This window comes from Labeo rohita, chromosome 6, assembly GCF_022985175.1.
Source record: "Labeo rohita strain BAU-BD-2019 chromosome 6, IGBB_LRoh.1.0, whole genome shotgun sequence".
NCBI classification, from domain to species: Eukaryota; Metazoa; Chordata; class Actinopteri; order Cypriniformes; family Cyprinidae; genus Labeo; species Labeo rohita.
Window position 1 is genome coordinate 28039683 of NC_066874.1, and position 13335 is coordinate 28053017.

At 35.2% G+C, this 13335-nt stretch overlaps 1 protein-coding gene across 3 annotated transcripts in view; it reads left to right on the forward strand.

Annotated features, from left to right (window-relative positions):
- Positions 1-13335, forward strand: part of LOC127167287 (contactin-4) — a 107815-nt gene that overhangs the window by 75961 nt on the left and 18519 nt on the right. For all 3 annotated transcript variants that reach the window (XM_051113224.1, XM_051113223.1, XM_051113225.1), the window contains 3 exons: positions 78-228; positions 10864-10991; positions 11626-11798. In XM_051113224.1, the coding sequence (XP_050969181.1) occupies positions 78-228; positions 10864-10991; positions 11626-11798 (452 nt within the window). The remainder of the gene's footprint in view (positions 1-77; positions 229-10863; positions 10992-11625; positions 11799-13335) is intronic.

Consider the following 13335-nt stretch of genomic DNA (forward strand, 5'->3'; position numbering starts at 1 on the left):
TGTGGGAGCACTCGTATTCTATATTTCACATAAAATCACATATCTGAGACAAACACTCCAGATGCCTTGTCTTTCAGCCTCTCCTCCAGACTTCTCAAAAAACCCAGTGAAGAAGACTACGCTGATCCAGAGAGGGGGGGAAGCTATCATCGAATGCCGGCCGCACGCATCCCCCAGAGCTTCGTACTCTTGGAGGAGAGGCAACGAGTTCCTGAAAGACAGCAAGAGGTACGGGTCAGCAGACCGGTCGCTAATGAAAGGTGCGAAATGAGCCGCTTGCACTCCTGTCGTCCCCAGAGGCTTTGGGTTTGTTTGCAATGCAGTAGCGGAGGTTCAGGTGAAGCGTCTTAAGGCACGTTCACACAGGGTGCCTTTTTGCATCCATCTGCCTGGTTTTTAAAAGTAAAATTAAATTCATGCCATAATATCCTTTTTCCAATAAGCAGTATGGACTGTGTTTCTATTTATATAATTTATGTGCAGTACTCATAAATGCAGAGACCAAAACCTCTCCTTTACCCAGAGTATATCTACTGGTATATCTGTATATCTTTTCCCCCCCATGTATTTATTTATTTACACTGACCAAAATTATAAATGCAACACTTTTGTTTTTTCCCCCATTTTTCATGAGCTGAACTCAAAGATCTAAGACTTTTTCTATGTACACAAAAGGCCAATTTCTCTGAAATATTGTTCACAAATCTGTCCAAATCTGTGTTAGTGAGAACTTCTCCTTTGCTGATTAGATAGCATGATTATTGCACAGGTGTGCCTTAGGCTGGCCACAATAAAAAGCCATTCTAAAATGTGCAGTTTTACTGTATTGGGGGGGGTCTGAAAACATACGCCTTCCCCTACCATAACCCATAACCCCACCATGAACTACTCGATCCACAACGTTGACACCAGCAAACCGCTCACCCACACAATGCCATACACGCTGTCTGCTATCTGCCCTGTACAGTTAAAACCGGGATTCATCTGTGTAGAGAACACCTCTCCAAAGTGCCAGACGCCATCGAATGTGAGCATTTGCCCACTCAAGTCGGTTACGACGATGAACTGCAGTCAGGTCGAGACCCCGATGAGGACGACGAGCATGCAGATGAGCTTTCCTGTGACGGTTTCTGACAGTTTGTGCAGAAATTCTTTGGTCATGCAAACCAATTGTTGCAGCAGCTGTCCGGGTGGCTGGTCTCAGACGATCCTGGAGGTGAAGATGCTGGATGTGGAGGTCCTGGGCTGGTGTGGTTATGTGGTCTGTGGTTGTGAGGCCGGTTGGATGTACTGCCAAGTTCTCTGAAATGCCTTTGGAGACAGCTTATGGTAGAGAAATGAACATTCAATTCATGGGCAACAGCTCTGGTGGACATTCCTGCAGTCAGCATGCCAACTGCACGCTCCCTCAAAACTTGCGACATCTGTGACATTGTGCTGTGTGATAAAACTGCACATTTTAAAGTGGCCTTTTATTGTGGCCAGCCTAAGGCACACCTGTGCAATAATCATGCTGTCTAATCAGCATCTTGATATGCCACACCTGTGAGGTGGATGGATTATCTTGGCAAAGGAGAAGTGCTCACTAACACAGATTTAGACAGATTTGTGAACAATATTGAAGAGAAATAGGCCTTTTGTGTAGATAGAAAAAGTCTTAGAACTTTGAGTTCAGCTCATGAAAATGGGGCAAAAACAAAAGTGTTGCGTTTATAATTATGGTCAGTGTATTTTGTTGGTAGTGCTTGTAGGTTACTTTTAGTCAGTGTTAAAAATAAACCAGCATATACAATAACATTTTGAAGTTTGAGGGCAGTAAAATTTTACAAATATTTTTAGAAGAGCATTTATTTGGTCAAAAATACAGTAAAACCTCAATATTGTGAAGTATTTTATTTATTTATTTATTTTTTACAATTTAAAGTAACTGTTAAAAGCTGAATTTTCTAATATGCTGATTTGGTGCTTAGCAACATTTCTTCTTATTATTATCAATGTTAAAAACAATTCAGTTTAGTAATTTGTAACACCACAAAAAAGTACAAAAAAAAAAAACAGCATTTATGTTGTGGTTTTGTTTTCCTTTTTGCTTGATTTGTTTATTGAAATTTTACAATAATAACAGGATACAGGAGAATAATTATTTACTGTCACTTCTGGTCAGATTAATGCATCCTTGCTGAATAAAAGTATTGATTGTGTTCATTCAACCATCCATAAATAAATAACCAAATTCTTGGACGCAAAGCTTACAGACATGGACAAAATTCCCAAATTTGATTCCCTTGAGTTTTAAAAATCAAAGTCAAAATCATGCTGATAAATGGAACGAAATTTAAATGCTTAAAATGGAATCCAGTTGTGCTCAATTATATGTTGCAGCTAAAACTATCAGCCGTGAGAGGGCAAAAAATAATGCAAAATGTTACTTCCCATAAAAAATAACAATGTAACATTTTAGAACGAGAATGCATTTTTCAGCTTCCTGTTTCTAACTTTCTCGTCCTCAGAAGTCATTATTTGCGAAGCATCAGCCCACTACTGTGTGATATTTTTCTACATTTTTATTCAATCATAATAACCTTTTTTTGTTCATACTGAACACAAGTTGCTAAGGCACAGATGTTGCACATTCAAAACCAACAACATCCTTCCTGATGGCACTTTTCACACAAGAGTGAGTGCCTAGTGGAACACTAATTAATACACCCCTGGTTCTGCCTCTTTCCTGTGGGGTTTCAATGGGACAGAATCGTTCTAGCATGGCCATGTCAGAACAGGTGGCAGGAGGGACGAGTGTATGATCTCCAGTAATGGATGGGGATGGAGTGATAACCAATGGGATCTCGCTCTGTGCACTGTGGTCCATCTGGACCTGAGAGAGAACACACATGCCATGACTCACTGATGCTGCCCAGGGTCTCTGTGGAGTGATGTGATTATTGGATGAGGGAAAGGGGGAGCGATGGTAAGGGGGAGAGGGAGTGGAAGTTAGAGCGAACGGAGGAAATGAGACAAGAGGTGCAAGACTGTGTATCAGATACTGTCTATCAGAGGGTCAGGGTAAGCCTCGGAGTGTCTGAAATGGAGTGCAAACGTACTCCAAACTCCACACCGTACAGTATGTGCTGTATGCGACATACTGTTGTTTTGTAGTATATGCAGCGTTATGCAATATGCCGAAAAGATTTCAGTAAACAGTGAGTGCATGTTTAATTCAGCAAGGGGCATCCGGTTATCAGTTTGCAGTTATTTTCAGATTTTGAGTAGAAATGTTTCAGCTTTTGGACACTCAAGTCAAGAGCACACATTGTGCATACTATTGTTTTAGAACTAGTAGCCTATATTAAACAATATGCACGAATGGCCAGCAAGTGGCATTATTTTGAATAAGTACTTTTGACAGTTCATAAATGTGTTGAAGGAAATGGAGGGTCAAATCACTGCACTGCATTGTGGGATACACCATTGCACACTGTGCATATTGCATCAGTATGATCCAACTGAAACATACTGAATCAATATGCAGTATGCATAAATAAACAGTGCATGTCTAACTCAGAAAGTGGCATTTAGTTTTATTTTGGAAATAGTTATTTTGCAGTTATATTAAGATTTTGAGGAGATGTTTTTTTCAAATTTGAACAGTCAAGTAAAGCACACTGCATTGTGGGATACACTATTGCACATTGTGCATATACTGTTGCTGTGGTTTTAAAAATAGTGCCCGATTTGAAGCAATATGCATAAATAAACAGCACGTTTAATTCAGTGGCGTCTAGTTGTTAGTTTCGAAATAGTTATTTTGCAGCTATTTTCAGTTTTGTTTTCACCCAATAATAAATGAAATTATCATTTACTCACCCTCAAGTTGTTCCAAACCTGCATGAGTTTCTTTCTTCTATTAAACATAAAAGATGTTTTTCAAAAATGTGGGTAACCAAACTGTTTCTGATTCCCATTGACTTCCATATGGGTAATCAAACCGTTTCTGGTCCTCATGGACTTCCATAGTATATGGAAGTCAACCAGGACCAAAAATGATTTGGTTACCCACATTTGTCAAAATATCTACTTTTGTGTTCAGCAGTAGAAGAACAGTATTTTCATTTTTAGCTGAACCTTTTCACTTTTGACAATCCACTTAAATGCACACACTGTGCACACTGTATAATAATGTTTTATAAATAGTAGTCTATTTGAAGTAGTATGGAATATGAAACAAGAAACATTCATTAAACAGTGCATGTTTACTTCAGCGAGTGGCTTCCAGTGATCTTTTTTAAGATCCAATTTTGAGTCAAATATTTTAACAGTTTTCGCAAACAATGAAATGTCAGGTCGAGTGCATTGCATTTTGGTTAGTTGTGTTTGGAATACTAGTATACTGCACAGTGTATACTGCATACTATTTAAAATATACATTATGTGACACTGAAAATGTACCACAAAAATACTAATTGTTCAAGCAATATGTGACCTTGGACCACAAAACCATTAAGTAGGAGGGGTATGTTTGCAGCAATAGCCAAACATACATTGTGTGGGTCAAAATGATCATTTTACCTTTTTTTTTATGCCAAAATCATTATGATATAAGTAAAGATCATGGTTCATGAAGATGTTTTGTTAATTTTCTACTGTAAATATATCAAAACTTAATTTTTTGATTAGTAATATGCATTGCTAAGAACTTCATTTGGACAACTTAAAATGCGATTTTCTCAGTATTTTGAAAGTTTATTTTCAAATAATTGTATCACAGCCAAATCCTAACAAACTATGCATCAGTGGAAATGTATGAAATGTATAAATGAATAAATCTCAATTTAAAAAAAAGTTTGTGGTCCAGGGTCACATATTATTATTGTTAATGGCATTTTAAATTCAGCAATTGGTTTCTGGTCTGTATAAAAATGCACTTTTAATGTACTCTTAAAAGTCCAATCAAATAATATTACTTCTAGTTCATTTGTTACAATGAAGACTATTTCATTTCTCCAAGGACATGTTAAATTGATCAGTTGTGACAGGAAAATAATAACAAATAATTAATTATTTTATAGAATAGTTTGGAGAATAGATTCATGATGTACTCGCTATTTTATACATTTTGTAAATTTTGACCACAAAAAAGTTACAGACTGCAGCTTTAAAATAACAATAATAATAATAAAAAAGATGACTAACTTGTAAGAATAATCCAAGCATTTTACACAACCAGTAGGGTACTATTAAATTAAATTTTATTAATCAAAAAGCATGTGAAATCATGTTTTTTCATTGTGCATTCCAGTTAATCTCAATCAACTGGTTTTGTGGTCCAGGGTCACATATTATTATTGTTAATGACATTTTTAATTCAGCAATTGGTTTCTAGTCTCTATAAAATGCACTTTTAATCAAATTTTGTTCTCTTAAAAGTCCAATCAAATAATATTACTTCTAGTTCATTTGTTACAATGAAGACTATTTAATTTCTGCAAGGACATATTAAATTGATCAGTTGAGAGGAAATGAATAACAAATGTACAATAGTATGGTCAGATGAAAATTTGTATATTATGCATTCTGGAAAAATAGTGCACTTCAAATTAAATGTTTAGGGTCAGTAAGGAAATTGATACTTTTCTGCAAAGACATTAAATTGATCAATAGTGACTGGAAATTAATAATAAATAATTATTTTATAGAATTAATTATTTTTAAAAAAAAAATGAAAATAGAAAGTTATTTTAAAATGTAATAACATTTCACAATATTACTAGTCTTAATGTATTTGTGATCAAGCAAATGCAGCCTTAAGGAGCGAAAGAGACTTCTTTCAAAACATTAGAAAAACTCCCAAACTTTTAAACAGTGTGCTCTTCTGAACACACTGAGACCTACATTAGTCATGAGTAAAGGAACAGATAAATGGATTGTGGGTAAATGTGTGTGATTGTTGAGTCTGAAATGTTTTCCCAGCAATTACACTCTGATTTAGTTTGAAGAAGTGCAAACACGAACATTTCAGTCGTGTTTCATCTCGTACTCCTAGGTTTGTATCAAAGTCGATATGTGTTGCACCGTAGACTTTCTGTGATACTCTGGACGTGCCTCAACATGCGAGGAGAAGCATCGATTAGTCATTGTATTCCACAGGGCGGTCAGGAGAGGAAGGATCAGAGACTGATTACAAAGCCATCATGTCTTGACGCAAATATAAATGTGGCTCCGTGTGGTCAGAAGTTTCGTTTCGAAAGCAGATAGCTCTTGCCTTTTTTCCTATTGGTTTTGCAGCTCATTGCTCACGGGTCGTCTGGTCGGCACGCTTCTATCGCTCAACGTTTGATATTTTTGTCAATAAATCAGTGGAAAGCTCTTGGCGTAAAGCATGTTCTCTGAGCCATAGTAAATACATATTTATTTTAAAAAGCTGCGGCTGAAATTGTTTGATTTCTGAGCTGGCAGGTCTGCTGCGCTCATGTTTGATTTGTTCTGGGAGAAGGTCACAGCGGTTCTCTGTGATAGATATGTACATTGCTCTATTTATTTATCTATCATTCCTTCCATTCTATTCCTAGTTATTAAAAGCAAAGCAGCATTGTTTGCTGATGTACATCAAGGTCGATGAAGCACTTCTGAGTATTGTTTTCCGAATTCAGTTGCAGGAAGTCTGACAAGACAACAAAATTCACATAAGAGTAATTTAAAATTTGTAACATTTTTGGGAGAAAATGCGAGCAGAGCAAACATCATTACCACAGTTGATAAGGTGATGTGCATGATTGCAGAAGTGTTTCTAAGTGGTTGCTAAGGTGTTCTGAGTATTTTAATATGTTGCAAGAGTACTCTTAATGATTGCTATGTGGTAACTTCCTGTTTTAAACCAAAAGAGGTACGTTTGAGAAAGTTTCAAAGATTGTCTATGACGAATCACACGGGTACTGGGCTACACCTCTGCGGTCCCTACCAACCAGTCTAAAACAGTGCAAATATAAAAACCTATTATAGGTGCACCGTAGTGATTTGTGATAGGCCAAAAACACAGTTTGCAGCTTTAAAATAGTTTAAATAATAATAATAAAAAACCTGTTTTAATGGTTAAATTTAATTTTATTAATCAAAAAGCATGTGAAGAGTTCATTTGCAAAAACAGATAGCATGTTTTTTTAAAAAACTACAGCTAACTAACACAATAAAAACACAATAACATAATAAAAAAACGTAGTTATCTGTTTTTGCAAATAAACTCCTCGTGTATAATTAAATGAAATAATGCAGTTTTCTGGACTCTATTTTAATGGTTTCATGAAGTTTAAATAATCAAAAACATCTTAAAATAATTAAACTTATTAAAAAATGAATTTATTATTATTTTCTTTCTTTCTTTTTTTCAGAAATACTGTGTTGCGTATTTAAATTAATTAAATTCTGGTAAATATTTTTTTTTCTGGTAAATATTCCTTAAAATAATTGTTTTATTAATAATTTTATTACTACTACACTGTAAAAGAAACAAAACCAAAAATATGTTGAGTCAGCTTAAAATAATTTGTTACCCTGCTGCCTTAAAATTTTAAGTTCATTACACTCAAATAAGTTTAGTCAACTTGAAATGTTAAGTTGTACTAAGTGACAACTTATATGTTTGAGTTGACTAAACAAAAATATAGTTTGTTAAACTGGACATGTTACCCAGCTGCCTCAACATTTTAAGTTTAATCAACTCAAATATCTAACTCAAATATCTAACAAAAATTAAATTTGTTTTTACAGTGTAGTAATACTATTATTATATTAGGTAATATATTTCTGTCAGAGTTTCTTCAAGTTAAACCCAACTTTTATTTTGACAGTTTGCTGTGAAGACTTTTAAATTTCTGTTTATATATGATGTTTTTCCCACAAGAAAAGGTAAAATGCTCATAATGTGACTCTCAGAGAGCTTCTACAGATTATATTCATGCGTTCATGTACTCATATATTGAGGATGCACAGGCTGAAAACACAGCGAGCTTGTGTAGTAAACGCCATTCATTCACACAGAGATATGCAGAACATGCAGGAATTATATTTAAATTGTATTTTGTGGCTTAAAATTCACAGACACTAGTCCATATCGCGTTTTGATTAAAGTGTACTGACCTACTTTTGATTTATTCATGAAAAATTGGGCAAATTCCATGACATTCCGCATTATACAGTAAATTCCATTTTTATGACTGGATTCCGCGATTCCGTCCACATTTTCAGCAACGCAGAATTTATAATAGGGCTCTAACCCAGACACTAGTCCCTATTCTCAGGATCATCCTTTCAGTCTGTGGGATTTTTAGCATGTTTTATTTGTGGTTTGATTGCTATTATTTATTTTATTATTTTTGATATTTTAATTTTACAGTGCATAAATTATCACTTACAGTGCGCTTATCATCTTATACACCTCTCCTACACAACCCACGTAATGTTGGCTATCATTTATATATCTGCCAAATACACATTTAATACTGAGGATTAGGCAAGGGTTATAAAAAATCCATAACCTGTGTATGACAAAGCACCTCTAATAAAAACCTTGAGGAGAGTGAGAGAATCTGTTTTGTTTGTGCTGTTGCAGGTCTATTGTGAAGTCAGATCTCTAGCCAGGTTAGCATTTCAGTCAGACGCTATCATTTCCTCACACGATGCAGACAGCCCTCCATAATCACATCTGCTCTTGCTGCCTTTTTGGAAATGCTTTTTAATGTGTCGATAGCATCTTACATGTGTTGGATAACGATAAGGCTGCAGGTGAGAATTCAAACCAGGTTCCCTTTTGCATCCTCTTCCTTTTTACTTTATTCTTGGCCTCAATATAGCAGGATTCACTTGTGAATGTGGAGGTTTCATCTTTTAGAATCTCATTAGCTGACTATTCTGTTAAAAACTCTTGACTATTTACTCTAAATGGTTTTCTATATTTTTCAGACTTTTTGAGAAAAGAAAGACAAGCATACAGAGAAAAATACTGGTTGTTTTTTTATGTTATGTTGTCTGGAATGTCTGGGCTGTGTCTGGCTCTTTAAGAATTCCTTTTGGGGAGTCAAGAAGGAAGGAAGGAAGGTTGCTGTATCCTTGAACATTAAAGCTCTGATCCAGTACCTGAGCAGACTCTGTGTGTCAGAGAACGTGTCGGGTTAAAGACCATCTTTGCTTATTCTTTCATCTGTTCCAGTAGACTGTCAGTTTCACCACCCGGTACTTTTACTCTTACTTAACACAGTTCTATAACATATAGTTGAAGATTTTGGATGCTTCTATATCTCACACACCTCTCCTATTCAGTAATTTTAGCTATGATTCATATCCGGCAAATACACATTTCACACTGAGGGATAGGGGTTATGAAAAAATCATAACCTGTGTATGAACAACCACCTCTAATAAAAACCTATTTGAGGAAAGCGAGAAATTCTGTTTTATTTGTTTGTACACACACACACAGTACTGTTCAAAACTTTTTTCTTTTGAATATTCTTACCGTTTTATATAACTGTTTTGTATTTTAATGTTATTTGATGGCCTTTGGTGGCAAAGCTGAATTTTCAGAAGCCATTACTTCAGTTTTCAGTGTCACATCCTTCAGAAATCACTCATTCACATCATTTTGTGCCAAATATGGTAAATATATATATTTATTTATTTATTTATTTATTTATTTTTATTCACCCTTGCTGAAGGAGCGTGCAATATATATTGTCTACAATAATATCGTAATTGTTGCTGAAACTATGTGATTTGACATTGAGTATATTGCAAAAACCAAACAAAAACACACCCGGAGACTGCACATTTACAGTTCATGCTTTCATTGCATGATTTAGTCAATTAAAATGCATTTAGAATTCCCCCAAAATTCTAGATAAGTGGGTCAAAATTGCCCTCCTATGACTTTTATATGTCTTTTATATTTATATCATCTGATACGTTTAATATCACACAAAGAGTGAAGTTTTCTACAGATGTTTTCTGAATCAATCAGTCATTTGAATGAATCGGTTGAATGAATGACTCAATGACTCACTCACAATTTTAGGGTTGTATTTAAAGTATATTTTATCTTTTTCTTCCACCAAATCAGTTCAAATATCAGTATTTAACTTTTTAGGAATTTTACACAAAATATGATGCATACATTTAATCAAGTTTAAAAAATGGCCTTATAAAGGTTAAAATGCCCATAAAAGGGTCAAATCAATTTAAACGTACTTCTTTAAAGGGGTCATCGGATGCAACATTCACTTTTACATGTTGTTTGAACATTAATGTGTGTTGGCAGTGTATGTACACATCTACCCTATAATTATAAAATTCTATGCAGTGGTCTAGATGCCTGTAACCGACAGAGGCCGCGTTTGTTTGTGAAGGGAATTCGCCTCCCGATCTCCATAAATGCGTCTATGTTCACGCAAATCATTCATGATCCAGCTTCACTTACAGCAGAAGTGAGTACAAGGGTTTTTTTTATTAATCTCTGCAATCACCTTTCCTAAATGTGCTAGTTAGCAAGTGTCATGGCTAAATGCACTAAATGCGGCTAAAGTAAACAGGCTCGTCACTCCACAGAGAGAAGAGAGGCGCGGGGCGAGCAGAGCTCATTTGCATTTAAAGGAACAATCCCTCAGAATGGGATGAGTAAAAAGTAAAAAGGTTGTTTTTCACTACCATTGAGAATTTTTAACTAAAGTATATTATAGACTTTTTATTAAGACTCTAAAAAATCATATCAACGTGGAAAATGGGCATCCGATGACCCCTTTAAACTAACCACCACACAGACTATGAATATCAAAAGCTTTTGGAGTCAGTTGTTCCAACAGTTTTTATTTACTGTTGCAGGCGGACCATCTCAGAGGACGGCACCCTCAGGATCACTAACGTTACTAAATCGGACGCAGGGAGGTACACTTGTGTCGCCAGAAACCCCTTCGGTACATCCAGCAGTTCTGGGACGTTAGTGGTCAAAGGTAAAGCACCTTTCACATTTCACAAACAGCACATTTCTCTTGCTTCTTAGCAGACGCCTTAAACCGGATGAGAACCAGTGGAAAAACAGTTAGCAACCCAAGCATGAAATTGATAATGAAATATATAGTTGTTTTATGTTCCTGCCGGTTTGACAGAGGTATAACTCATCCAAGCTTTTGTCATGTGTGAGTTATTGGTCCAGCCGTTGGTGTGAAAAAAAATCAGAGCCGTCCACAGCACCGGCAGCGGATTTCATCCTCGTCTCCCAAGTCACTTTCACATGTTTAATTAAAAATATGCTGCTGTTGCAATTTCTTTTTTCTCAATTTACTCGTTTAATAACTTATGGCATTACATATGCATGTTTTTTGGACACTTTGATGGCTTCAAGTAGTGCTATTCAAATTCAAGACAGATTTTTTAACATTTTGTGGGTGTTAAATTTTAAAATGATGCAGATTGCCTTTTTTGATGACTTGTCAGTAAATCAACAAGTACCTGCTGAATAAACTTCATCTATAATTTTAGTTGGTTTTCAGTTGGATTAGCTGGTTGGCTGTATAGTTTCCAAACATGACAGGCTGAAAATTTCTGCATAACTGAAGACCTTCTGTCCTGCTCCTTTTCTGACAGAACCGACCAAGATTACAGTCCCTCCTTTAAGTATGGATGCCACGGTAGGGGAGAGCATCGTCTTGCCGTGTGAAGTATCTAAAGACTCCACTCTACACCCCGTCTTCAAGTGGTTCTTCAACGGGAAGCTCATCGATTTCAGTAGACACGATCACTTTGGGATGATTGGAGGAGTGCGTTTCTGTCAATCATTATAATTCAAAGCTACAAATACTGAATTTCTGAATTACTGTAGCCTTGGATTCCTCTTTGAAATCACTCGGGGTAGAGGAATGCGAGTGAGGAATGATTGGGATCTCTTGGTGTTTAAACTATTTTTTTTTTTAGCTCAGCTAGCAATGGGGAACTTGAGTACAAGGGCACCTGGCTGCTCTCTGAACACAGAGGCACAAATCTGTCTGATTACAGGATTTACATCGCACTCTGTTTAACACACAGTGAACCTCAAATAGCTATCCACAGGACCCACTCTCTCACTGTGTAGATCATCCACAGAGCTTTTAAGTTGCCAAGTATTGCTTTAGAGAGCCTGGAGAGACTGATGAACAAATGCACGAAGGCCAGGCTCTCGCTAACAGCAGAAGGATTGCTTTTCCATGCGAGTTGAAAGAAGTATCTTAACTGAAGAGCCAATCAAATATGAGAGCTTTTGCCGCTTCCTGATATTTTGCAAATATGACATAACTACAAAAATGGAAAATACATTACCTTAAAAATACATTACCGTTCATAAATTTAGGGTCAGTATGTTTTTTAAATAATGAAATTAATACTTTCTTCAGCAAGAATGCATTGTACTGATCAAAAGTGACAGTTAAGACAATTAGAATTTTAGAAATTTAGAATTTCTGTTTCAAATAAATGTTCTTTTGAACATTCTATTTATTTAATAATCCTAGAAAAAAAACACTGTTTTCAGCATTGCTAATGTTTCTTGAGTATTAAATCAGCATATTAGAATAAGGATCTTGTGACACTGCTGAAAATTCAGTTTTGCCATCAAAGAATAAAATACATTTTAAAATCAATTTAAATAGAAAACGGTTATTTTAAATCGCAATAATATTTCAGAATATTACTGGTTTTACTGTATTTTTAATTAAAGAAATGTAGCCTTGGTGAGCATAAGACCCTTCTTTCAAAAGCATTTTTAAATAGTAGTATACAATATAGGCTACTGTTTGTATGTGGCTGTTAAATTATTTACTCATCTGCATGATAATGTTCTTTAATTGTCTTAATTTGGTGGAATTTCTTTAAAATGTACCATGAAAATTCAGTTTTGTTTTTTGTTTGTTTGTTTTTGTTTTGTTTTCTATCAAAATACTTAACAGTAGCATTGACAGTCCATAATACATGAATATAGCAACCAAACTACACCATTGGGGGCTATTAGATGGCTGGTAATGTATACAGTTTTTACAACTAATAAATCATATTTAGTTTTTGGAAATGTCAGGTTATCATATATTATGTTTAAGTCATATCAGTGAATTTACAGTGGGAAAAAATTGACATTCCAATAAAGTTTTACAGATTTACCATACATTTAATTTTTTTTATCAAATGACAATATCATGGTACTTTGATACTTTTTATATTCAGTAGTACCATATTCATTTAGTATGAAGTTAATTGGCACAATAATATAGGAATAAACACTCCAAATATATTGAGGTCTTTGCAACTTTTTAATTTTTTTCTTAATTA